General features: G+C 33.3%; 9 protein-coding genes and 1 non-coding gene across 10 annotated transcripts; 6 read left to right on the forward strand and 4 right to left on the reverse strand.

Annotated features, from left to right (window-relative positions):
* Positions 1-170: 170 nt before the first annotated feature.
* Positions 171-1780, reverse strand: DFA_08456 (uncharacterized protein; the record flags this gene model as incomplete). Its single annotated transcript, XM_004355892.1, has 4 exons — positions 171-1023; positions 1101-1373; positions 1546-1604; positions 1760-1780. The coding sequence occupies 4 exons, from the start codon at positions 1778-1780 to the stop codon at positions 171-173; spliced, it is 1206 nt and encodes a 401-aa protein (XP_004355945.1).
* Positions 1781-2403: 623 nt separating this feature from the next.
* Positions 2404-3492, forward strand: DFA_08457 (beta-lactamase-type transpeptidase fold containing protein; the record flags this gene model as incomplete). Its single annotated transcript, XM_004355893.1, has 2 exons — positions 2404-2895; positions 2956-3492. 2 exons carry the CDS (start codon positions 2404-2406, stop codon positions 3490-3492), a joined length of 1029 nt encoding a protein of 342 aa, XP_004355946.1.
* A 234-nt stretch (positions 3493-3726) lies between these two features.
* Positions 3727-5534, forward strand: DFA_08458 (uncharacterized protein; the record flags this gene model as incomplete). Its single annotated transcript, XM_004355894.1, has 6 exons — positions 3727-3903; positions 3962-4152; positions 4214-4485; positions 4753-4919; positions 4982-5166; positions 5234-5534. The coding sequence occupies 6 exons, from the start codon at positions 3727-3729 to the stop codon at positions 5532-5534; spliced, it is 1293 nt and encodes a 430-aa protein (XP_004355947.1).
* A 205-nt stretch (positions 5535-5739) lies between these two features.
* Positions 5740-6159, forward strand: DFA_08459 (uncharacterized protein; the record flags this gene model as incomplete). Its single annotated transcript, XM_004355895.1, has 1 exon — positions 5740-6159. The coding sequence occupies one exon, from the start codon at positions 5740-5742 to the stop codon at positions 6157-6159; it is 420 nt and encodes a 139-aa protein (XP_004355948.1).
* Positions 6160-6376: 217 nt separating this feature from the next.
* Positions 6377-9698, reverse strand: rpmA (DNA-dependent RNA polymerase; the record flags this gene model as incomplete). The annotated part of the gene is made up of 2 exons (XM_004355896.1): positions 6377-8653; positions 8739-9698. 2 exons carry the CDS (start codon positions 9696-9698, stop codon positions 6377-6379), a joined length of 3237 nt encoding a protein of 1078 aa, XP_004355949.1.
* A 1783-nt stretch (positions 9699-11481) lies between these two features.
* Positions 11482-15588, forward strand: DFA_08461 (uncharacterized protein; the record flags this gene model as incomplete). Its single annotated transcript, XM_004355897.1, has 2 exons — positions 11482-15445; positions 15521-15588. The coding sequence occupies 2 exons, from the start codon at positions 11482-11484 to the stop codon at positions 15586-15588; spliced, it is 4032 nt and encodes a 1343-aa protein (XP_004355950.1).
* Positions 15589-15756: 168 nt separating this feature from the next.
* DFA_08462 (uncharacterized protein) lies at positions 15757-17675 on the forward strand (the record flags this gene model as incomplete). The annotated part of the gene is made up of 5 exons (XM_004355898.1): positions 15757-15787; positions 15873-15960; positions 16044-16453; positions 16523-16870; positions 16942-17675. 5 exons carry the CDS (start codon positions 15757-15759, stop codon positions 17673-17675), a joined length of 1611 nt encoding a protein of 536 aa, XP_004355951.1.
* A 1556-nt stretch (positions 17676-19231) lies between these two features.
* Positions 19232-19664, reverse strand: DFA_08463 (uncharacterized protein; the record flags this gene model as incomplete). The annotated part of the gene is made up of 2 exons (XM_004355899.1): positions 19232-19352; positions 19429-19664. The coding sequence occupies 2 exons, from the start codon at positions 19662-19664 to the stop codon at positions 19232-19234; spliced, it is 357 nt and encodes a 118-aa protein (XP_004355952.1).
* Positions 19665-19990: 326 nt separating this feature from the next.
* Positions 19991-20061, reverse strand: DFA_08464. Its single transcript has one exon. It is a non-coding gene; the product is annotated as a tRNA-Gly (tRNA).
* Positions 20062-22433: 2372 nt separating this feature from the next.
* DFA_08465 (uncharacterized protein) lies at positions 22434-27205 on the forward strand (the record flags this gene model as incomplete). Its single annotated transcript, XM_004355900.1, has 4 exons — positions 22434-22775; positions 23422-23463; positions 24253-25632; positions 25709-27205. The coding sequence occupies 4 exons, from the start codon at positions 22434-22436 to the stop codon at positions 27203-27205; spliced, it is 3261 nt and encodes a 1086-aa protein (XP_004355953.1).
* Positions 27206-27540: the final 335 nt, after the last annotated feature.

The raw sequence follows: 27540 nt of genomic DNA on the forward strand, positions 1-27540 counted from the left end.
GACAACTTTGAAAACAAACCCCCAAACCAAAAAAGAATATATCTATCTATCTACTAGTAATAATAAATCATCACATAATATTATTATTATTATTTTTTGTAAAAATGAAGAGAAAGGTTTTTTGAAAAATTAATATTATATTATTTATTGTTTATTATTATTTAATTTATTTATTGATCTAATGATCTCTTTACACCTTTTTTGGCTGGAGCAGCCGATGGCTTTTTAGGTGTTGATTCTGTGGATTTCTTGGTTGGGGCGGCAGTGGTGGTGGTCTTTTTGGTTGGGGCTGGGGATGATTCGGTGGCAGCGGCGACTGGAGCTGGAGCTGACTTCTTGGTTGGAGCAGCAGTCTTTGTTGGAGTAGTTGATTTCTTTTCAGCAACAACAGCAACTGGCTTCTTTTCAGCAGCGACAACTGGTTTCTTTTCAGCAACAGCTGGCTTCTTTTCAGCAGCCTTTGTTGGGGTGGTTGATTTCTTTTCAGCTGGAGCAGCAGCAGTAGCTTGCTTGGCAGCAGCAACTGGCTTCTTTTCAGCAGCAGCCTTTGTTGGAGTGGTTGATTTCTTTTCAGCTGGAGCAGCAGCAACTTGCTTTGCAGCAGCAGCTGGCTTCTTATCAGTTGAAACGACAGTCTTTTTATCAGTATCATTCTTTTGTTTCTTTACAACCTTTTCTACTGGTTCGGCGGCGGCGGCAGCGACAACAGCAGCCTTTTTGTCCTTGGTGGCATTTGAAATGATGGCATCCTTGACAGCCTTTGTTTGGGTGAGGTAGATTGGGAAAGATGGAGAGTTTTGGTTCTTGATGCTGAGTTGTGAAACACCACCCATTCCCTTTCCGTCTTGACCACCGGTGATAGTCTTTAAGACGGCTTGTAAATTTTCAATCATTTGTTCCAATGTATGTTGTGATCCACCAAACTTGACACTGTAATTTGCTTGTCCAATCTTGGCTGAAGTGGTCTTGTGAATATTTAAAACTTTTTGTACCTTTTTCTTTGTGTTTACCATTCTTGGGTTTCTAAATAGAAAGAAAATAGAGAAGGTCAATATCAATTTGAATAAACATAGTTGTACTTTTGTTATTTTTAAACATACTTGGTACCTTGCTTGAAAAAGGTTTTTCCTAAAATATCGTAGAGAGCAGTCTTGATGGCCTTGTCACCAATGAAAATATCGTGAGAGTCTCTTAATTTACGTTTGTCTTCGTATTGCTTGGCAGATTCTTTAATTGATTTGAGTGACAAGACAGTCGATTTAAACTCTGCATTCTCTTCCAAAGTAGATTCCAACTTTTTCTTATCGTCTTCGTTATTGTCTACAAAGATACAAACTTCAACCTTGCCAGTATATAATGAATTTGGTAATGGACTATTGAAAATAATAATAATATCTATTAGTATCTAGATAGATAGAGATAGTAGAGATATCTCTTGTTATACAGTAATCTACTTGATTCGATAATTACATATTTTTAATCTTTTCCTTCATCTTTTTTGGGTTATGATTAACTATAAGGTGGAAATCCAAATCATCTTCAAACAATTGATCGGCTGATTCATCCTTCTTTGCTGATAATAATGCCTTGATGGCTTCCTTTGACTATTATATTGTAATCGAATCAAATTGATTGAGTTGTGTAGTAGTATTATTGATAGAGGATAGGATTGAATGAATGAATGAAGAGAAATTGGTTAGTTCTGTAAAGATAAACTGTATGAATAGACTAATCTAATCTACAATGACAATGTACAAACCTTTTGAATGATATCTTCCATTTCTATTATGTCTAGATTATATATATGTATATTTAAAAAAAAGGTGAATAAATAAGATACGGCTCACGACAATTTAACGAGAGAAACGAAACGAACGAAAGTTTTTTTTGAATTTTTTCTTTTTTTTTTTTTTTACATACCAACAGCTTTGTTGCTTTACATTTTTATAAGACATGTCTATCTTCATGTCTATCTTCATGTCTGTCTAATAGTTATTACATGTTATAGTTATATTAGTTTTATTTTCTCAACACACGTTGCATTTCTTGAGAACATTCTCATTCTCTTCAATATTGGTATAATAATAATATGAATAATGATAGGTGATGATGATAATGATGGTGATTACGGAGTGATACTATTAATAAAAGTAGAAGAAGGAAAGAGATAATTCAGATTCGTCGATGATTGCTAAACACTGGTCATCCGGAACCCACGACAAGATATTTTCATCAGAAATGGGGTCCGTCTGCGAACGGGATCCCGATGTCAACAATTGATTTATTTTAATTTTTAAATGCTTAGGGATTGTTCGACGTCTGTTTCGAAATCATTCATTGTGATTCAAACGGTTGGTCTTTTTCAACTAAATTTAGTTTTGTTTATAAACATAGGATAGAAGAATGAAATCATCAATATTATTAATAATCGTAGCAGTAGTTGCAACATTGATGGTTGTCAACTCTGTTGGCATTAATATCAATAGTCAACAACAACATCAACAAATTCATAATAGAGTATCAAAAACAAGACAACTCAATCCAAATTGTACAACACCAAATATTACAAGATTACATCAATACATTGATGCCACTGTTGCATCGTATGGTTACTGTGAGGGTACTGAATGGGCCTTTTCCGATTTTATCACAGAGCCATTCATCGAATCCTACAACGCCAACAATTCACAACAAACTGCTTCGACCATCAAGTTGTGGGTACTCATTGCAGTTTTACAAGATGTCCAAAATGGACTTTACTCACTCGACACTGTCATTGAATGTTCAGGTCAAAACCTAACCATCAATGGTTGTTTGGCTCTCATGATTGGAATCTCTGATAATTGTGCTACTTTTGATATGACCAAACAAACTACTTTAACTCATGTTAATGAAGTATGTACATAGAAAAATAATAATAATAATATTAATAATCTAATATTTATTTTGATTTAGGTATTTGCATCATTGGGAATGACAAATAGTCAATTCCATGAATGGTGTTTTACAACATGTCCAGGATACACTAGTCCATGTCCAAATAATGATGGTACGGGACTTGACAATGTATTGAGTTCACATGATGTTGTTCACGGTCTCCAATTACTCCATTCATTTGAGGCATTGCCTGAAAACTATACTTACCAAGCCTACAAGTATCTTTTGACTGCTCATGGATGGACACCCATGTTGGGTCTATTGGTACCAGCACCAGTTGCACACAAGCAAGGTTGGCTCCCAGCCGACGAAGGATTCATCCCCTTTACCGAGAATGACGAGGCTATCGTCTTTTCTGAATGTGGTGATTATGCTGCCTCGGTCATGATTACTCGTAACTGGACTAATCCACAAGAAGACAACTACGCTTTAGCATTGGGTGCTCAAATCGGTAGACTCGCTTATTGTACAATGGTACCTTTTGGATATGCCAACGATGGTATTGCATGTGAACAAACTTGGTCTCAACCATTACCTTCTCCAACTGGTTGTTAAATCAAATCAAATCAAAACAAATCAAATCAAATAAAATACATTAAATTAATAGTATAAATAATCAACATACATACACACATACACACACAAACGACACACACACACACGACATTGTAAATAGAACTGTTTTTATTTTATTTCCTCCCTCCTCAGTGATATTAATATTAATATTAATTAAATCATTTTCAATATACATTATCAATATAAATCTAATCTAATAGTAAAGTAGAGAGAATGAAATCATTGTATTCTATATTTGTTCATACGAAAGGACTTTGGTCTAATAATACAACACATTCAAATAGTATATGTGCGCCCTTTGATTTAGAGCATTGTCCGACTGTTTCGTTGGAGAGCGAAGTGGATCAATATCTAAAACTTAAATCTCCGATTGATCAATTAGTTATGATTGTATGTGTAATTTTTAAATAATTATTTAATCGAGAGAGGGGTTTTACTAAAACAATAGTTACAGAATTCTAGTTTCGACAAGGTAATAGATACAGAAAAGGATAAAGATGCTACATTTAATGTTAAACCAATTGCAGTTTATAATAAATATCTCGAGCATATAACTACCTCTAGACCATGTAAACATACTGTAACCTGTTTCAAAGGGTTTGCACCTGGCATTAGATGGGATCCTAAACATATAATAGAGTATGTATTAATTTGATCCAAATAAACAAATATTTTTATTAATTTAATTTTATTTATTTAGATGTGATTCAGTAAATGAAATTACAAGTAAATTTAATTATAAAGATGATATACCAGATGAAACAAAAATAGAAAAAACAATTGATCTTGGAATTGGAACATACACGATATATCAAACAGTCATTGTCTATGGTATTAAAGTTAAAGATCCACGAGTATACTATCTCAATCCTCCAGTTTATCGAGACGACATATTTGCAACACCAACCAAAAATGCAATCTACGAACCTGTTAACTTTTTTGGTACAGTTGTGAAATATTTCGATGGAAAAGGTGCATCTCGATGGAAGGAATTCCCCACCCAATTTGACTAGTTCTAAAGGATTCCCACCTCACCACTCACTCTACATCCTGTCTTGACAGGGTTATTAAAAATAGTCCCCCCACCAATCCGTGTCACACGGCCCCCTTTTTAAAGAATTGTTTTTTTAAAAAATAAATAATGTAGGCATTTTGGTTGAAGGAATAAATATTAATATAATATATATTCAATTATCTATCATATATATAAATATATTAGAATGTATTCAATTATTCAAGATTATGCACCAACTCTAGTTTGTTACAAAACTTTATTTAATTTCAATTTATTCGAGAATAATGACCAGGATCAAAAAGATTTAGATACATGTGAAGTTATTTCTTCTGAATATGGAGTAGATAAGAATTTAAAGATGAAATCACCAATTGATCATTTTGTAATGATTGTATGTTTATAGAATATTTAATCGAGAAATTTAAAATAACTCTTTTTTTTGTTTTTTTGAAGGATTCCAAATTTAGTTTAGGTAAAAAATTGGATGATAATCCAGATGTATCATACTATGTTAAACCAATAGCTGTATATAATAAATACATTGATTTTGTAACAACTCAAACACCATGTCAACACAAGGTGACCTATTTCAAAGGTTTTCCTCCTGGTTTTGGTTGGTTTCCAGAATTTATCCAAGAGTATGTTGGAAATAGAGCTTATTGTAATTAAATATTAATATTAATATATTTTATTTTATTTCTAAAGATGTGATTTAGATAATGAAATAACAAATAAATTTAATCAGGATGATATACCAAAAGAAACAAAGATCTATACGACTGTCGATATTGGAGTTGGAACCTACACAATTTTTCAAACAGTCATTGTCTATGGAGTCAAAGTAGATGATCAATCAGGTGATTATACTCAAGTCATTCCAGTATACAGAAACGATGTATTTGCAACTCTTTCAAATATGGTTGACAGTGAACCATTTTCAAATTCTCAAGTAGTAACATACTTGGAAAAAAAAGGTTCGAGTAGATGGCAAGAATCAAATAAATAAATAAATAACTCCAATATAAGTTGTTTAGTCTTCATTCATATTATCATCAGTATATTCTTCCATACTTTACAGTATTTTTAATTTTTAATAAGTTTGAAAAGTATTTTTTTTTTGGGATAAAGAGACTTTGAAAATTTTCACCATCTTTAATTCAATCGTCGATAAACAAATAAGTTTGATAAATAATTATACATTACATTTTAAAATGTCAGTCGATACTCAAGAACAACAACAACAACAACAACAACAAGATAATAATAATAATCAAAACAAAGAATCTATAGAAAAAGAAACAACAAATGAAATATCTGCAACAAATACAGAAACAACTGTAACTACTACGACACCGTCTGCAGATGGTCAACAACAACCACCTACAACAACAACAAAAGTAATCACATTTGTATCATTTTGCGCATTTAAAGTACTAGCTGGAGCTGAATACATTGGAGAGACATTGGCTAGTATCTTTGGTATCACTGATTCAAAATATCAATATCACGTCCACGAACATACAATGAAACAAGAAGAAAAGAAAAGAAAATTGGAAAGAGATGGTATAGAAATCTCTAAAATGGAATCTGGTTCTTCTTCCTCTTCTACAACTATTACAACAAATGAATAAGCAACACATATACTTGTATCATATAACGCGAATCTTAATAAGAAAAAGATGACACCTACAGCTCTCTTTTTTTTCTTTGTACATAAACTTAAACCAAGATTATATATATTTATATAAATATATAATCATTTTCAATTTACTTTACTTAAGGGGAAAAAGAATATTAATATATTATATGTTTATTATTATTATATGTTTTGGTATTATTATATATTTGTTAATGGAAGAAATAAGGACTTTCTTTAACCTTTTCAATGTCGAGATGACCTTTTTCAGGAACTGGAGGGATATTGACTGTAGGATAACGTTTGGTAAACCAGGTATGGAGATCATGTAGGAGGGGACGTTGATGGAGTTCAACAAATTGTTCACGAATGATAGAGTTGAGATCGTCGGTGGTGGCAGCGTGAGTCCAGAAACTGTCGTGAACCGAAGCAAAGGTGATGTTGGCGCGACTGGCTTCGATGGCAGTGAGGAACATATGGGTGGAATCAAGACTGTGAATGTAGTTTGGTGGGAATGCAGAACGTTGTTGACGTGAGCAGACGGGGAGATGCTCTTCATCGTCGACGAGGACAAACTCGTTGGCGATGGTTTTTATGCTAAACTTGCCACCCTTGCGGTACGGTTGGACGACTGGCAGGCCAAGAGGGGTGTACCAGGCAACACACTCGCCCGACTTTGCAATAGCACTGGCACATTGGCTGAGCCAAGCCATAATGGAACGAGCACCCAAAAACATCTTGTCGAGTGACTTGAACGTCTCTTTGGCGAGATAGGATGATGCTTGGAAGACAAAGTCGTCGTCCATTTGGTACTTTTCCTCGAGTGCATTTTGGATTTGTGCACGTGCACCAATATAGGTGACACCATAGACTGATGTCATGACGGTCTGTTTGATGATCTTTCTCTGTACCTTGCCGAGGAGGGCTTTGGCAACTTCGTGTCCGTTGGCCGCGTCGTGCTCGACCGTCGCCGACACGAGCTGTGCTACACCGCTGTACACGTCTTGTGGTTTGGGACTGGGCAATAGGTTGACCTTGAACGCGCCAAACTCGTCACCTCCGAGTGCTGCATAATGCTGCAGACCGTTGCACGAGCCGTCTTGGTGGAGTGGCAGGCTCGACATGAAATTGGCGGGGTCGCCACTACGCACGGCGTTGGCGAGCTCAATGCACGTGGCCAATGCCTGCCATGGTTTGTCGGCAGCCAACCACCAACGGGCGCCGTTTAATGGGTTGTCGGCCGAGTCGTACACATCGGCCATATGCGAGTCGACAAACGCGATACGGTCGTCAAACGACACCTTGTCCACGCCCGATAAATTGGCCAAATGCACCTTGAGCCACATCAATCCACGAGCACCCAACGGTTTCTTTTCGGCAAATGTCAACATGGCACGACAAAAGTCTGATCCGAGGTGATTGAGATGTGGTGGGATGGGATAGGAACGTCCACGGAAGTCGACGTTGTGGGGAAAGTAAAAGTCGTGTTCGCGCAGCTGCTTGCCAACGTCCAACTTGTACGACAAATCGCAACGCAGCGAATGCAAGTCGTGGTTGAGTTGCTTGACCTTTTTCACAAGCTTGGCGTGCTTTTTACGTTGTTCGGCAGACTCTGAGTACTCGGCTGCCAGCGGCAACTCATAGTCGAAACGTGACGGCAAGTCTCCAATACCGCCTCCACTCTCCCACGCCGCCAAGATAATATCTAAAACGGGACGGTTGATGTTCCAAGGCACCTCGCCGAGGATATTGAGACCCTCGTAAATCTTGGACAAGTCGGCCGAGATGATCGACGATGTCTGCAGTTTGGATCCATTAGTACGCATGATAAAGGTTGGGTAGTGCAGATAGCACCCGTTATTTGGGCTGTCCCACGGTTCCGGTGTCACGACCATTGGCAACAGACGTGCATTGGCAACTTCGCGTAAATCGTGGCCATCCTGGATCAAACTGAGTACATTCTGGTGTAAATGGAGTGACGACACTCTCACACCTCTGACAAACCGATAGTCAATGTAGAATGCGGGTACTTGCTCGCTCTCGCCGTCATTGATCTGATACTTGTTGATAAAACACGATTCCATGATACAACGCAGGATAAACGTGCCAATACGGAATGCCATGCCCGTCTCAAACTCCATCGTCTCTTTAAACTGTTGACGCACTGCATTCTCGATGCTTCTAGACGACAACCCTCCATAGGTTGACGACAAACGACGGAATGCCTTGGGGTCAGATTCTTTGAGTTTTTCAAAACGGTACTGTGTGTACACCAACGAGCCCACCGTCATGGACACCGAGTTGGTCTTTGGACCACTCGTCTTTGAAAGAATCTCACTCACCGTACCATTCAATCCCAACAATGCAATCTTTTTAATATCCATTCTAGTCATCATCTTTTGAAACTCTTCCTCTATTCTTTGTTTTGTATCTTTATCTTTACCTTCATTATATTTTTCTATCATTTCATTAAAAAATTCTCTTTGTGACTAAAAAATAAAAACAAAATAAAACAAAACAAATCAATCAATATTAATATTATATCTTTGTGTTTGATTTTGATTGGATACTTACAACTGAAGGAATTGATAAAACTTGTTTTTCTTGTTTTCTTTTTTTTGATGAAGAATTGGATGTAGAATTGGATGATGTAGATGAAGAAGTAGATGTGGAAGGTTGTACATTATTATTATTATTATTATTATTATTGGTATTAGAGTTATTATTATTATTATTATTATTATTGATTAAATTATTTTGATATTCTTTTATGAGTATTTGAATTTCTTGTTCCATATAAGAGAATAATGGTTGTTGCCATTGGAATACAACATTTTTAATTGGACGTAGACCAGATCCACGTGAAATGGATTGAGTACTTGTCACCAACTCTCTGTATCTGTCTCTGGCTTGTTCAGTGACTTGTAATTCAAACTTTGTTTCCAATTCTACCAAACTTTGTATTCTATCCAATTCAGATTGATCAAAACCTTCTTCTCCACCATTGGTATCATCAAAACCGGCCGATCTTTTCTTTTTCAACATTGATTGTTGTAACATTTTCAATTGTTCATCAATCATTTCAATCTCTTCTGCATAATTGATACCTTTTTTCTCGGTAGTTTGAGTAGTTGTAGATGTTGTTGTTGGATTAATAGTTGACATTAACTTTTGTATTGAATCTTTCATATTACTGCTACCAACACCACCATGGTTCATATCATTGATATCTTGTTTGTTTGAAGATGCTTTCAACTTTTGAAATGCACCTAATAAATCTGATGTTGAAGATGAAGATGAAGATGAAGAAGTAGATGAACTAGAAGAAGTAGATTGATTCATATCAAATGATGTAGATGTTGAAAATGATTTTAACATTGTATTTGTTAGACTATGTTGATTGGTCCATCTTTTATTATTATTATTATTAGTAGTAGTAGTATTAGTTAATGAAGGTACTAGTAATCTTGATATCGAAGAGGAGGAGGAGGAACCTATCGATGAAGATAGTATTCTTTTACTAATATTCAACATGTTGTTGTTGTTGTTGTTGTTGTTGATCTATTGAAATGACTATGATGATTATGTACAATGAAAATATTTATATTTAAGTGTGTGTGTATGTGTGCGTGGTTCTTGCAGCAGATCTCCCTCTTTTATCTGTACTTATAAGTACACGCAACAACAATGGATTTAAAGAGTATACTATCTATGGTTCTCGTAAATTTGCTCAAGTCATTGCAAACGTCGTCCTCGTTCGTTTCACAAGACAAGTTTACTTTTTTTTTTTTTTTCAACGACACTTTTCTTTTTTGAGAGGAGCTGTCTCCCAACCTCCCAACTTTTCGATCTTCAGTTTAATCTTTCGATGCTAATAAAAGCGATATGACACATATAATTTAAATCATATTTACCTCATCATCATGTATACAGATATAGAGATTTAGATATAGTAGATTTAGTATCTAATCATCTCATCATTCACTCTTCGATTAATTAACAACTAGAGGAGGAGATGTGAGTGCAATCAAACCTATAACTCTCAAGAGAAAAAGATAGATAGAGAGAGAGGGGGGAGGGACGCAATCTCGATCTCGTTGTCTCCTATATAATTATATACATCTAAAAGGAGAAGAGACTCTCTTGTGTTTTTAACAACACTTTGCTATTTTTGGAAGAGAGATACACAAAGAATTTGGATTGGTGTGGGGAGCGGGTGGTGGGGTAAACTCTCATACCTTCCTCTTAAGACCAGCAGAGGGAGATCCAAGCAAATGAATGAATGAATGACATTTGATCATTCATCCAAAATACTTTCCTTTCTATCATTTTTAATATATGCTGTTGGTTGTGCGTCAGGGAGAGCTCTCAACAATAAACTTTCTCTAAATATTTATTAATAGAGAGATTAAAAAGTAAGAGAGAGATTAAAAAGTAAGAATAATCATCATCATCGTCACAACAGGGCTAGCTATACATTTATAACATAACAATCATCTATTATTATTATATTACTTTTTTTTTTTAGGAGGGAAATATTTAATTAAGTAATTAAATACTTTTAAAAATATTTATTTATTTATATTCTTACTTATAATAACCATCTCATTCTCATCTGAGATCAACACATAAATCAATCAATCAATCAATCAATCAATCAATCCAACCACTAACCACCACCATTCACCCCACTCACTACTACCCTATACCCACACTTAGGTAGTCATTCAACCAAACCCCCTTCCTCTCTCTCTCTCTGTTCCCACCAACCCCACAATAATAATAATAATAATAATAATCAACAACAGTTAAAACAAAACAAATATTTATTTTATATACACTAGAGTAACCAATCCATCTTACTTTTTTGGTCGCAAAATCAAACCAAAAATTAATAATAATAATAATAATATTATTATTATTATCACATACAACAAACAAAACAAACCACCTTTTTTCTTCCTTGTTCATTTTTATTAGTAGTAGTAGTAGTAGTAGTTAGAGTAGTTCGATTTGGGTTGTATGTATGTATGTTGGTTGTGTATGTTTTTTTTTGTTTTTAACAACCAAAAAAGATAAAATAACAACAATAACAATAACAACAAGATTGATGTTGTGTCCATCCATCCAATAGATAGAAAAAGGTAATTTTTAACCAAATATATTTAAATTTATTGATTAATTAAACCAACAATATACCATATTATCAACAAACCCCTCTCTCTCTCTCTCTTTGTCTCTGTCTGTCTGTCTCTAATTAAAAGAATTCTTTTTTTTTATTTTATTTAAATTAAAATATAGAGAATAGAGAATAGTTATGGTTGATCATAACAGTAGTAATAGTAATAACAGTAATAGTAATCATAATAATAATAATATTGATAGTATTGATAATAGTGATATTGGTAATGAAATAACAATGATGAAGCCGATTAGTGGAGACAAGATCATCAACTTGCCAAAAGAACAAGAATTCTTCTTTAAAATTCCAGAAATGAATTTATATTTTCCGACAACTATTACTACTACTACCATGACGACTACTACGACGACTATGACCAATGGTGGCACTACCACCATGAATGGGAACCATAAACAATCAAATTCAAATGGAGCAACTATAGAGGAAGAGTTGGACTCTAGTGATTTAAAAGAATCATTATTACAAGTACAAAAGAATATAAGATATTTTGAAACTTCATTATTTAATCTACAACAAAGTATAAAGGATTTTCATCATCTTGATAATATTAATAATAATAATAATAGTAATAATAATGGTAATAATAACATTAATTCTTCTTCATCCTCTTCATCTTCATCTTCTTGTTCTTATAAAAATATAAATAATGTATTAAATGATTGGTTAAAATATTTGGAACAATTACAACCAATGTCAAATCAAGTTGAACAATATATAACTTTTCAATTACAATTACAATTACAACTTCAACACCAACAACAACAACAACAACAACAACAACAACAACAACAACAACAACAACAACAACAACAACAACAACAACAACATATTGGTAGTAATCAAGATGAAGATGAAATATTGTCATCAATTGTAGATCAAGATGCATATCAAAAGAGTCATATGAGAAAGAGTAGTAGTAATAGTAGTATTGCCAGTTGTACAACTCCTAGAACATTTAAAAAATCGGTGGCTTATTTGGTACAACCGATGGAATTTGAAATTGAACGAGTCGAATTGATTGAAATTGCCGAAGTTGATGAAATTGCATATGCCAAACAACAACAACAACAACAACAGAAAAAGAAACAAGAAACTACTATTGATGAAGATGAAGAGGAAGAAGATGACAAGTATCATACTCCATTCCTTACAATTCATTCACCAGGATTTAATTTATTAAAACAATCAAGAAAATTGGAAGATATTAATAATAATAATAATAACAATGATAATACAATTGGTGAATGGGATACAACATCATCATCATCTGAAGGAGAATCTTCATTATTATTATCTGATGATTCAGATGACGATGAACAAAATAGTAAATTGGCAAAACTTGGTGGTATATCTTATATTGCTACATTTAATCATGGTACTAGTGAAGGTACTGGTATGATTAAAAAAGATCCATCACAACCATCATCACAACTATCACAACAATTATTAACAGTACCAAAAAAGATTGTTGAAGAAGAGGAAAAGAAATATTCTACACCATTTTCTCCATCATCACCACCAATGTCTCCATCACCAATGGCAGCATTGGCAACGAGCGAAGAAAGACGACAAGAAGAAATCAAAGAGCAACAGCCACTCTTGATTCCACCTGGTAGTATACCGACCGACCGATCATTGATGGAGATTGCTCTACAAAAGATTCGATTCAATATTATGAGTGACGCTATGCAACATAAAAAGGGTACAGATATGTTGAATGCAATCATTAAAGAAGCTCCTCCTTTTTATAGTAATGGGTTTCAACAAGATAAAGATAAAGAAAAGGATAGAGATAAAGATAAATCATCAAATCAACAAACTCATCAAATTACATTAAATGAATTGGAATCACCAAGAGAAACTTATTTATCAAATGAAGAAGAAGATTTATCAAATATGTATCATATTTATAAACCAATTCTTCCTCTTAATAATAATCAAAATAGTAGTAATAATAATCAAAATAATAGAAATAATAATCAAAATGATTTAAAAATGTCAAAAGTTATAACATTTTCAAATCCAACCAATCAAAATCAAAATAATACAAATAATACGAATAATACTTCAATTCCAGTATTTAAATTTGTAAAAGAAAAAGTACCAAAGTTGATCAATCAAACACCAGCAGAACAAGTATGTTCACTCTATTATGAAGAGTATATGCAAACTGGAGATATATTGGAGGATGTAGATTGTACAGAGTCTAGTCAAATCGAAGATACCGACTGCTCAACCTACGACGATACATTTACCTCTTCGACCAATATAAACATTAAACAATCGACCACTACCTCTCGAATCGAACAAATCCAACAACAAATTCAACAACATCAACAACACCAACAACAATTAATTTCACAACATCATCAACAATTACAACAATTACAACATTTACAACAACAACATCAACAAGAAATGGTTGATAATAAAGAACTTTTAACAAATAATCAAAATAATCAAAATCAAAATAATAATAATATGAATCATAATCCAATTTCACCAATATCACCAAAAATGATAACACCAACAAGACATTCAATGATTGTTAATAATAATAATAATAATTTACAACAACAACATGGTAGATCATTGTCACACAATGGCGTTACAAGTTCAAACACTAAACAATGGAACAATGGAAATGTGGGTAAATACTTGAAATTTCATATATTTGTTCCTACTCATCCTCATATGAGTCGTGTAGAGTTGGTCATTGAAGAGGATGTCTCTGTAGAACGAGTCATCAATGAAGTATTGGATCTTTGTATAAAGGAAAAAAGAAAAATGCAACAACAACAACAACAGCAACAACAAAATTTTTCTCCTCCTCCTCTTTTACCTCCAAGTAGTAATAATCATAATATTTATTCTCCTCCTCCTCCTCCTCCTCCAATCACTACAAACACTACAACTACCACTAATAATAATAATAATACTTCTGCTACAGCTGCACAATCATCTGAATCTTCACCAACAACTGTAAATACAACTATTGATTCAATATCTACTTCACCGATGGGATCAACATCAACGGGGGCTAGTGGAACGGCCACGCTGACTTTTCCCTTTCTTTCATTCTCGACCAATGCACGTGCATACATTTTACGCATTGCCAACGAGGATGGTGTCATTGACGACGACTATTTGCCACTAGAGCGAGGGTTTGAAATTAAAAAGGCAAAGAATGATCGATTCATGTTGCAGCAGAATCCTCGTTGGGTGTCTCCTACCACGTTGCCTCCACCCTCTCCTTCGACACTCAACTCTCGTGGTGGTGCAGCTGGGTTGGGTCCACGTATCTTTCGTGTTCATATTGCCGCGTCGACACCGCTGTCGACTGGCGAGTTGTCCAATCGTCACTCGCTCGGGTTGATTGGTACACACGGCTGTAAAGATTCAATTGCTTTTCCCTATAACCCTACTACAACACTCGCATCACTCAAGAGTACGATTTGTAGAAAGGAAAAGTTTATAGAGGATTTATGTGTATTCATGTCGATGGCCAATGAAGTCATTTGCACTGAATCAATGACACTTGACGAGTATGGAGTTGGAGACATTAAACTGGTACATGACCGCGTTAAAAAAAACTCGATTCCCAAATCTGTATCTTTTATCCGCGAGTCTGGCAATGCACCACGACCCATCACCAAGCTACTCGGTCCACTCTTTTTCTTTACACCCGATTCTGCTGCCGAGTTTAAACAGTTCCAAGTGACCAAACTCAACAAATTTGGTGTCAAACAAGACCGCTTTATGGGTATTGATCAAGACCGCATCGTACACACAATCTGCACCGAATCCAATACTCCGGCCGGAGGATCACCCATTAGCAACGGAAGTGGAGGTGGTGGAGGTGTCGGAGCATCCAGTGCAGACAAGTCCAACAACAATAACAACAATAGCAACAAATCCAAGAAATCATTCATCAAAACATTTAGTTCCACCCGTTTGAAAAAACCAATTCAACCAATGTCAGAAATCACCTCTGTCGGTTTAATTAGTACAAAACCTTCAAATTTTTATATTAGATGTATTGATGGGAAATATTCTGAATATTCTTCTCCTGATTCAGGTAAGATAGAAAAAGATAGAAAAAGAAAATTAAAAAAGTAATGAATGAAATATTAATATTTATTTTTATTTATAGAGGAAATTATTGCAAAATTATCTGTTATAATTAAAGAACATAGAATGAAAAGAAGAAATTTACAATAAATAAAAAAAAACAAAAAGGTTTGATTTATTTATTTATTTTTTTTGAAACACAAAAGTGTGAGTCGTTCACTTTTCATCTTTGATCTTTTTCAACTCATCAATCAATCAATCAAATATATAAATTTTCTAACCCTGTCAACAAAATATATTGTAGTACTAAATAATAGAATGGATCAACAACAAAAGACAATAAGTGAATGTTCTTTCTTTTCTTCTTCTTCTTCTTTTTATATAAAAAAAGATGATTAAAATATTATTATTATTATGGTTACCTCTTTTTTTAGTTTTATTTTTTATAACTTCAAATCAAGCAAGTAATCTTTGTCAAATTACTGATAGTTCAAGATCACAATATTATAATTTCACTATACCGTATGTCAAAAAAGAAAATACCTACCTATCTATCTATCTTTTATCAATTTATTAATTTTTTCTCTATCTTTTTTTTTTTTTAGATCAAATTATAATTATGAAACAAATATAACAGATAATGAATTTGGAAGTTTTAAATATTTATTTAATCTATGTGGAAATGTAAATGATTGTCCAAACAATTCACAATCTTGTCAAAAGTTTTATTATGATTATCCTCTTGTTCAACCTCGTATCACTGGTTTATTATCAACTGGTGTTGTTGTTGTTTTATCAGAAGGTCGAGTTGAATATAATTATCAATCAAATAACATTAGTATTATTAATAATAACGATAATAATAGTAATGATTGTTTAACAAGGTATTCAAAATATACACTATTATGTAATAATAATACCAATCGATATTTTAATGATATTCAATGTTTTACATTTTCATGTACCTATACATGTATAGTTAAAACTTTTTATGCTTGTCCTTTACCTTTACAAAGTATGAAAGAGAAAAAGAAAAGAAAAAAAGAATAATGAATTAATTAATTATTCTTTCTTTTTTATTTAGAATATGAATATAGATATAATGAAACTAGATTAATTAAAGGATCAAATATAATAACTATAATTGGTAGATTTGGTTTGGATAGTTCAATTTTGGATTTAAAGTTTAATAATACTATACAATGTACAATTATTCAATTTGGAGAGTTTCAAGTTCAATGTACAATACCATCTTATCCTCCTTGGGGTGGAACATCTAATCTTGCCATTAAAATTGGTAATGATTTTATTTCAAATACAAATATTCAATTTGATCCAATCCTTTGTTTTAATACTTGTTCAAATAGAGGTATTTGTAATCTTGGTCAATGTAATTGTAATTTTGGTTGGTTTGGTTCTTATTGTCAATATAGTAAGTAAAAGAAAGATATAAAAAAACAAAAAAGAAAAAAGAATATTTGATTAATTAATTATTGTTTTTAGGATTTAATTGGCCATCAACCACTTGGGCTTCTACTACAACAACAACAACAACTGGTTCTCCAAGTTCAAGTAGTCAAAGTAGTAGTTCTAGTTCTAGTTCCGATTCTAGTTCGAGTAGTAGTAGTTCTGATTCTAGTTCAAGTTCCGATTCTAGTTCTAGTTCATCAGATTCAAAATGTACATCATCAGATTCAAATAGTAATTCATGTTCAGGTAGTGGTAGTAGTAGTAGTAACTCTTCATCATCGTCAGATTCAAGTTCAAATAGTACATCATCATCATCAGATTCAAGTTCCTCCAATTCTACTTCTTCTTCTTCTTCTTCTTCTTCTTCTTCTTCTTCTTCAAGTGATGATCCAATTTCAAATCATACAGCCAAATGTAGTTTAAAAAAGGGATCACTTGAAGTTGTCTATGATGGAGATGAATATATTAAATGTACGACTCGTGGTAAAAGTAAATGTGAATCACCTGGTGGCTATGAATGTGAAACACCTACACCAAAAGCTACTCTAAAGTGTTCTGCTCCCAAACAGATAACATGTAAAGCTGCCAATGTAATATGTAGAGTTGGAAATATGACTTGTTCCTACTTTGATGATGATAATGATCCATTCTCTTGTACTTCCTCTTCTTCTTCTTCTTCTTCTTCTTCCTCTTCCTCCTCTTATTCAAAATTATCCAATTATTATTATACAATTTTAATTATAATTGTAGGCATGTTTTGGTGTTGACTGCACTTGGAATAAAAATAGGCTTACCATTTTTTTTCACTGATCAGGATTGATTGCATTTAAGTGATAGTTTAAATTTATTATTACAAATGTAGGGAATAGTGTCTACTTTAAGATTATGATAAAAAAGATTTGGATAGAGGGAGAGCATGTAAAAAAAAGGAACCTGTTTAAAAGGATGTAACTATACTTTGATAATTAGGTTCTAGCCAGTGATTTTTCTAGACCATGTTTTAATGTGTTGTTTAGTTTGAAATCAATTAAAAATTGACAAAAATGTAGGAAATTGTGTCTAGTTTTATCTTTGACATTTTTTATTTTTTCATGGAGATTTGTGTTGATGGTATAGTTTAGGTTAAAATTGATAAAAAATGTAGGAAATTGTGAAAACTACCACAATATCATGAAAAAACTTGGATCATAGGCAGCGGCAGCAAAAAAAAGATCAAAACAGGTGCCTTTTGGGCTTGTGACAATATGGTTTTTTTCCAATGATTTTTTTTCTAGACCACGTTTTAGTGATGTGGTTTTGGTGAAAATCGATGAAAATTGGATATAAATGTAGGAAATCGTGTGTACTATTAGAAAATCATGAAAAAACTTGGATCATATTTACTAAACTATGCTCTATCTTGTCGAGGGCCCTACGATATAGATAGTAATAGGATAGTAATAATCAAGATCTTATATAAACTATGGTTAGTCTTATAGATTGTATAGTGTTATATAAAATGTAATAATCTTTATTATTTAGTTACCTTATATAAACTATGGTTAGTCTTATAGATTGTATAGTGTTATATAAAATGTAATAATAATGAATGATGAGAGCTGTTGCTCGTTTGTAGGTGCGTGAGAATTGGGATTTTGTAAAAAAAGGTCCATTCTCATTACACATTCCCTACCAAGCTAGAAACAATGTTTCAATTGAATCAACTTGATAGATACTTATTTTTTTTTATGATTTTTGGGGTTGTTCTTCAACTGGTATTCATAGGCTTCCACGAGTGATTTAGTCTTGTTGTAAGCCTTGAGAACGACCTCATGTATCCAATTGTTGTGGTCTTCATCTAGTCCATCATACTTTACCAAGTATTCGATTCTAGATCCGCGTCCATACTTTTGGTTTCTTTTCCCAATGATTTCCACAATGTCTTGTACGTCAGTGTCGACGCCATCTGCATCCATAATATAAATGTCTGATACATTTACTGTACGGTTTTGACGATCGCCTTTACGGTTGTTGATTTTGATTGATACATTGGTTGGGCTGATAATCTTTGTAACTTTGAAAGGACCAGCATACTTTGATCTCAACTTGTAGTCGTTTTCGTTCAGTTCTGTTTTATGTGTATCTAGAACAGCCCGCTTGACTTTAACCAGATCACCAATCTTGTATTCGCATGACTTGGCTCTTCCTTTATCGTATTGTATTTGATTTCTGATCTGAGCTTCCAGCATGTTTGATTTCGCTAGCCTCGATTCTAATCGTCTTAGACGAGGGTGCGAGTGGTGCTATTGCAGGTTGTATCACTTCTTTATTTGCCTGTTTCAGGTCAGCTGAGGACAAGGTGTTGATGAGGGTGGATGAGGAGGATGAGGAGGAGGGAGAGTTGTCCTTTCTGTCCATTAACTGTAGTTGGAGGTTGAAATTGTTCTCTCTCAGTGCCTTGTTCTCTTCCATAAGATCAATCGTTTTTTTCATCTTATCTGAATATAGATTGATGTTCCCTTGCAAATTCTGCGCAAGTACCTTTCATTATTTGTAAAATCGTTGTAATGTTGGATTTTTGCTGATGCTGCATTTCTGTATTCACTATCCTTTAAGTCCAACTTTTCCTTAGTCATAGCCAAACATATAAATAGTTTGTGTATGAGGGCCTGAGAATCATTGATCTCAAGGTCCGATAAGTTTAGTTCAGCATTTCGCAGACGTCTTGCGACATCTAGAATGTTAAATGTACTATCTTCTGTATTAGTTGATGACATTATTCTACTCTGCTGTTGTTGTTTGACAATTGTACTATGTATTGTTTTATATTAACTCTGTTTAATATTAAAAATAAAGTTTACTAAACTATGCTCTATCTTGTCGAGGGCCCTACGATATAGATAGTAATAGGATAGTAATAATCAAGATCTTATATAAACTATGGTTAGTCTTATAGATTGTATAGTGTTATATAAAATGTAATAATAATGAATGATGAGAGCTGTTGCTCGTTTGTAGGTGCGTGAGAATTGGGATTTTGTAAAAAAGGTCCATTCTCATTACACGTTCACCGGCAGCAACAGGAAACCCTAAAAAAACCCTGTGCGTCCACCGGGAATCGAACCCGGGACACTTCCTTGGAAGGGAAATATTATACCATTTAACCATGGACGCATTGCACATTGGATGTTGGACAGGAAAAAAATCGCGGTATTTATACCGGATTTTTTTAAAAAATTGTGTAGTATTTTATTGTTTATCAGTAATCATTGAACAGTTTCATTGATCAAGACTATAAACGAGTGAGAGTCAAGAGGTCTCTAGTTGGACCTCGTGTTTGGACCAAGATATTTGTTCAAAAAACCAAAAAATAATGAAAAAAATCGAAACAGGCCAAAGAGTCTTTGAAAAAAATTAATCTTGTCTGATTTAAAATAACAACGTAAAAAATAAAACAGGGACACTATCTTGGAAGGAAATATTATACCATTTAACCGTAAACGCAATGCACATTGGATGTTGGACAGGAAATTTTTGCCTCTATTAAATCGACCAGGTAGCCTTTTTGAAAAAATATTAATCTAGTCTTGATTCATTCGTTCTAAACAACAACAACAACAACAAGATGGTTTATTATTAGCTAGTCTGATGATTTGATTTGATTCAGTCCATAAACAATTTTATTTACTTTATTTTGCCTCTACCACCAAAAATTTTAAAACTCTTTGTCACCACCAACATGTTCACAAAGAGCCTAGGATCCTTGCTGCCTCCCACGACGATACATCAATGCTGTCGCCATCCTCTTTCACTGCAGCACATAGCTATGACACCTGAATATGTGCAATTCAACCAACATTGTGTTTTCCATTTGAACAATGTCATGGCTTAGAGTTTTCAATGTACTCTTTTAGTTATAGAACGTGATCTGAACCATTGACATTCTCTCTCTCTCTCTCTCTCTCTCTCTCTCTCTCTCTCTCTCTCTCTCTCTCTCTCTCTCTCTATCTCTACTATTATTACTATCAATATTATTATGATTTATAATTTTATGTTGAAATTAAATAAGAGGAGTTATTATTATTATTATTATTATTATTATTCTGAATTAATTTGAATTGTAATTTGATATAGGGTATTTAAAATAGTTGATCCATCAATATATATATCCCAATTGTGTTTTTATTCATTTGTATACCCATTGGTAAACAATGATTCCATCAATGTTGATAACACCGCAATAAGAAATACTCTATAGAGTACCCCGAACCACGATTGCAGACTGCTCTTTTAAAGTGAATCTTTTCAACAACTCTTGTATTGAATGTTGCAGTATAGTTGATTGTGGGAGGACAGTAAAAGTGGTAGCCTTTTTGATGATGCAATATCGATCATTAATGTGATCCCACACCTGATCGGTTGGTAAACAATGTAGGGGTCCATGGTAAGCAATACTCCAATGCACCTAGTCGATTGTAATGATCAGTCATTTTCTCGATCGACACTTGTTCATCCTCCTTTGTTTTCTTTCATGTTTGAATCTATCTTTTTGATGATCAGTGTCTTTTTCTATTGTTAAAAAGCTATGTTGTTGTTGGGTACATTAAGGATCCCATGTAGTGCAAATCAATTTCCCCAATGTCCATTTCACCGACGATCTCCGTCACATCATTAGAGCCATCCAAGAGTTTGTTATTCCTCGTGGCTATTTGAACCTCTATGTTGACCCACCATCCATTGGAAACAACGCCTATCGCATCCCACTTTGTCCCACCGATACTGTTATTCTTCCTGATGGTACTCACCTCTATGCAGAGATCAATGATCAACCAAACGATGCCAATAATGCGACTAGTCATGACTATAACCCGAACCATCTTGATTATTACAACTATAATGCTGGTACAAAAAAAAAACAATTATAGATCAATTGATTAATTTTCGATTGAAACCTTGGAATAATTTTAATCTGCTCTTGTTCAAGATAAATATAAATAGTTTTAGTTATTTTCTAAATGGATTATTTTAAGTTTTTTTGGATCATATGGAATCATAATTATTGATGTCATTGGCAATTATGAACATTGTGAGAGAGATGAGAGAGAGAGAGAGAGAGAGAAGAAAGAGTTAAACAACTGTACAGTTACCAGTCAATTGGATTGATGATCAATCATCCCACCCCCACCATTCCACCAATACCACTACTGTATATTGATCATGACTTTCAAAGTAATGATTTTTTGACCTCGTTTAAATAGAAATAGATACTTGGTGGTAGTGTTATTTAAAAAAAAAAATCACTACTTGCCCACCATCACCACTACCTTTTTAAAAACAAAAACAACACCCCCCCCCCCTTATCTTCAACCTATCCTTGATTTACGTTGGTGATGATGAAGATGATGGTGGTGTTGGTTGTTTAAAACCATTACCATGACAAAAAGAAAATATAAATTTTAATTGTTTTTTTTTTTTTATTTCCATACTTTGAACTAATCAAAGAATTCTGATACGTATGTATCGTCGTCCAGGACGACATCATGATCATGGATGTTTTTGATGTTGATCTTTTGTTACTCTATAAACAAAAAGCAATTCCAAGAGGTACTTTATCATCATATATCATATATCATATATCATATATCATATATCATATATCATATATCATATATCATCCACCTTTATCATCATCATCATCAACAACAACGCTTCCAAAAAAAACAATTATCCTTTTTTTTAAAATTAAAAGAAAAGAGGATACAAAAGGACATTCAAATTCCACCTCATCATCCTCTTCTTCCTCCTCCTCCTCCTCTTGTCCATCATCACATTTAAATAACAATCAACAATTATATTTAATTAATTATTCTCTTTTCAAAATATTTTTAGTAAAAGGAATAATAATAATAAGAAAACAATTTTAATTATTATTTAATTAATTTTCATTGCAACGACAACCAACAAATCTTGTTTCAATTAAACGACACTAGTTTAATCAACGACAAAAAGGTAAACTATTTAATTCATATAATATTCCATTCATCAAACAAACACACACACACATCTAGATTAGACACCTTTTTTGATGATCAAGCAAAAAAAGAATCCATCCTAGCCTCTTATCATCACATTCTTATTCTTATTCTTATTCTTATGTTACTTCTTTAAAAGATCTTATACTTGACTCTATACCATTTTTAGAAATTTTTTTTAAATGATCGTTTCTCATCTCAATGTCAAGATGAGGAATGACTCTTTGTGATATTTTTTCGTCAGATATCTTTTTTTGCATCGAAACAAAAAGTGGGGCTCAACCTCCTTTTCATCGTTCTGTTGCAAGTAAACGATATCTTTTTTTCAAGCAATCGCCCAAAAGATCAACGTTTTTGATGAATTTTAATTAATTTTTTTTACATTTTTTCAAAAGTCACCACCACGCACACTGATCAAAGCTTCTTATCTCATTGGAGGAAAAAATATCTCAACCTCTCTTTTTTTTTTTTTTTTTTTTTTTTTTTTTATTAATTTATAAAGAGAACATACAGACAGACATACAGACATAGACATAGAGGCTGTGTGTGTTTGGTGTGTCTTTGTGTTTTGTTTCTATAGTCTCAAAAAAAGGAAGCTACTATATAGTAAAAGGTGAAAGGTTCACCTGACCACCACCCCTATATCGAACCGATTACTTGTTGTACAAAATCTCAAAAAGCTTTTTCTTTATAAAAAGTTTGTTGTATAGATAGATATCTATATATCTCCCACCACTGTTTTTGTTTCTATTTTTAAAACTTTTAAATCATCATCATCATCATCATCACAACACCACTATTTAAATAACATAACGTTTTTTTTTTTTTTCTTTTCATTCACCCGCCACTCTCTTTTTTGTTTGTTTATCAAAGAAAGAAAGAGAGAGAGGTGCAGCTTCACACACACACAAATTATTTATTATTTATTTATTTATTTATTATTTATTGTATCTTTAGCAGCAATCTAATACAACAACAACAACAGTAAAAGTAATAGTACAACAACTTTGTTTTTTTTTTTTGTATAGATCATTTATAGGCTTTTTAAACATCATCATCATCCATACATTATTTATATTTATTTATTTATTACAATCCCAAACCGACATTCAACTCTCTCTCTCTCACACACACACAGGCAAAGCAAGAAACCGAGCTTGCTTTTTTTTTTTTGATCCCAAACCCATCTTATCTTTTTTGGTTTTTGATTCATTCTTTAATCGATCATCGATTTCGTGTATAGCAACAACAACATGTAAGTTGCAACGTAGGCACGAATATTCAATTTAGATTACTGACAATTATTTCTTTATTCATTTTTCTTTTTTTTTAGAAAAAAATGGAACAAGTAGTTTCAACAGATTATTTATTACAAGATAGTTATCTAATTGGTGGATATCACGAATCGATAGAATCACCACAAATGCCAAAGGTTCTAGAGCCATCGACACCCACATTTTTTGGAGGGTCGACTCCATCTGGAGCAGATTCTGGTTTTCTTCAACAAGTTTCATCTCCACCAACCAACAACAACACCACTTCTTCACCACCAACCATGCAAATGATGAACAACAACAACAACAACAACAACAACAATTTAGTTTCATCATCCAATCCAACTCCATTGTTGGTTTCTCAACCACCACAACAACAATTTCAACAAAATCCATCACCATCAGTTTATAATCCACATTTACAAGATCCACAAACTCATGAACACTTTTTAAACCTTTTGACACAAATCAAACAAACTCAACAAACTCTAAGTTCATTCCAAACCAATCATGAATTTATTAATGCTCAAACTGCTGCTGCAGTTGCTGCTCAACAAGTCGTTTTACCCGCTGCAGCAGTGACAATAACAACTTCTGATTCAGTGGTGGTGGTGGAAGAGGATGGTAATAGTACTGATGCATCATCTAAAACGAATCATATAACCAATACGATTGCATTGGCAGCAGCAGTTACCAATAAAACCAAAGGTAAATCTACTGAAGCAAACTTGACCATATCAATGCCATCAAAAAAGAATATAAAAGCATCTGCCATTGCATCACCACCAAATTCACCTAGAAAGAGTTCTCGAAATAGCAAGGTCAAACATAAAACGCAACAAGTTCAAAATCATATTACTCAAATTCAATTACAACAACAACAATCGCAATCATCACCATCAACATTGGTCAATACATCATCATTATTGACTTCACAACAACCACCAACATTTAAATTATCTGGATCACCTGTTAGCTCACCACCTCAATCACCACTTACTCCACCTCCAACAACATCGGGTAAAAAGAATAGTGGTGGTAGCAGCACTAATAACAACAGTAGATTAAAGAAATCGACATCTTCAACTTTAACCAATAATTTTAACAACAATACTAATAATAATAATAATGTAAATAGTTCATCTTCATCTTTAAATAATAATTCACTAAATACAAGTGGAAATGCAATCAAGAATATTCCTGATGGTAATCTTGGTCAATCAACAGCTGGTAGTGAAGACAAGAAACATATTTGTCAATCTTTTCTTAAATACTATCTCAAAGTTAATCCTGCCCTTTCAACTCCAACTCTACGTCGTTCTCTTATTCTCTCTCTCTATGTAAATAAGATTCCACAAGATCTAAGATATAGACGTCCAAATGATATGGCAAATCTTTGTGTTGTATTATATGGTTATTTATATTCTTCTTTAGATGAGGTAAGAAATAGAAAAAACAAAAAAAATTGAAAAGAAAACTCTTATATTAATTTATTTTTACTTTTCCCTCATTTAGAATACAATTAGAGAATTTATAAATACTCATTCATCATCATCAACAAGAATAAAAAGAGATGATAAAAAGAAAAAGAGAAAGAGAGATAAAGAAGGACAAGAATCTGGATCGGATGGAAAGTTTTCACCCAATTTGGATAAATCATCGACAGTAAAGTCACAAAGATCATCATCATTGGATCAAGACCCACTCTGGCCAGGTACTTCAAATAGTCTTCAAACGACCACCTCACCAACCTACAATTTCTATGGTTCGAGTACCTCTCCAGAAACAAACGGAGTCTTATCACCCAATGCTGCTACAGGTGGCTCTACCTTTTTCTCTGCTGATCAGACTACGGCTATCCAACAAGACATAACGATGGGTGGAGCCTTTGTAAATAGTGGTCATTCAATTTCCAATCAACCACCACCAACTCAACCATTGGAAGATAATGAAAAAGAGGTATCACTTCACGAGGCTTTTATCAATTGTGTAAAGTCATGTAATCTTTTACCATTCATCGAGTTTAAGCCTGTCCAAGAACTTACCACCATCCCAGATTTCCCATTGTCTGGCGGCGAGTGTCTCTACGCCTTTGAAGATCTCGTTCGTTGGGAAAATGAAATCAAAGATCAAAAACTTTCAATCAAACAAAGTCAACAACAATTACAACAACAACAACAACAATTACAACAACATCAAAATCAACAAACATTACTTCAACAGCAACAAACATTACAAAACCAACAGAAATCAATTTATCAACAACCGGATCATATTTCACTAACAGCTACACTTCAACAACTCCAACAACAACAAAAACAAATGCAAAGTTCATTAATTTCTTCTCCATTATTGACATCATCATCATTGACTTCACCATTGATATCGTCATCTTCATCATCATTTCAACAACAACCTCAGCAACAAATGTTACAGTCAAATCCATTATCACCTACTCAAATGCTTTTCCAAACCCAGCAACAACCTATACAAAATCAACAACAATCATTACTTTCACCACCAATTTCATTTGGTTTGGAAGAAGATTGGAAAAATTTAATTGTTGGCGGTCAACAGCAGCAGCAAGCTACCAACAGTTTAATGGTTGGAAATGGTGGTGGTAATGATATGCAACAAACAATGGCCATTTCGAATAATCCTAGTATTACCAATTCTGTATTGATCAATGTCTATGAAAACGAAGAATCTTTTGTCATCTATGCAGCCATTCCACATAGTAAACCAAATAATCTTCGAGTCACAGTCAATCAGATGGAAGTCATTATAGAAGGTACCATTTCTCTTCCCGAGAGTGTCTATCTTCCCAATGGCTCTGATATGCTCATCCCTGTATCCTATCCATATAGCCAAAAACAAGAATTTGCTGTTGGACCCTTTACCAAAATGATTCCCCTATCTTGTCCTGTCAGCTCTTCAGTTGTAGGTAAAAAGGAGGGTATTGTTGTCATCATTGCAAGAAAAGAAATTTTAAATCATCAATTTGGTTATTAAAAAAAGAGTTGTAAAAAAAAAAAAAAAAAAAAAAAAGTAATAGCTCACTTGGTAAAATCAAATAACGCTTAATTTATTTATTTATCTACTATTTATTTAAATACTACTATCTATTTATCAAACCTATTTATTTATTTATTTCTCTCCTCTCACACAACACATAATCTATAATATCACACTTTTATAAATACTTTATTTATTTATTTTAATTTATTTAACCCCCCTTTCAATTTTACTAATAACAAAAATAACAAATAACAAATAACAAATAATAATAATTAACAAATAATAATAATAATTCAAAATGTAAAATAAAAAAAAAAAACTATTTTTTT

Source organism: Cavenderia fasciculata, assembly GCF_000203815.1.
Source record: "Cavenderia fasciculata unplaced genomic scaffold Scf_ET2XIPL01COFD4-5, whole genome shotgun sequence".
Classification (NCBI taxonomy): domain Eukaryota; phylum Evosea; class Eumycetozoa; order Acytosteliales; family Cavenderiaceae; genus Cavenderia; species Cavenderia fasciculata.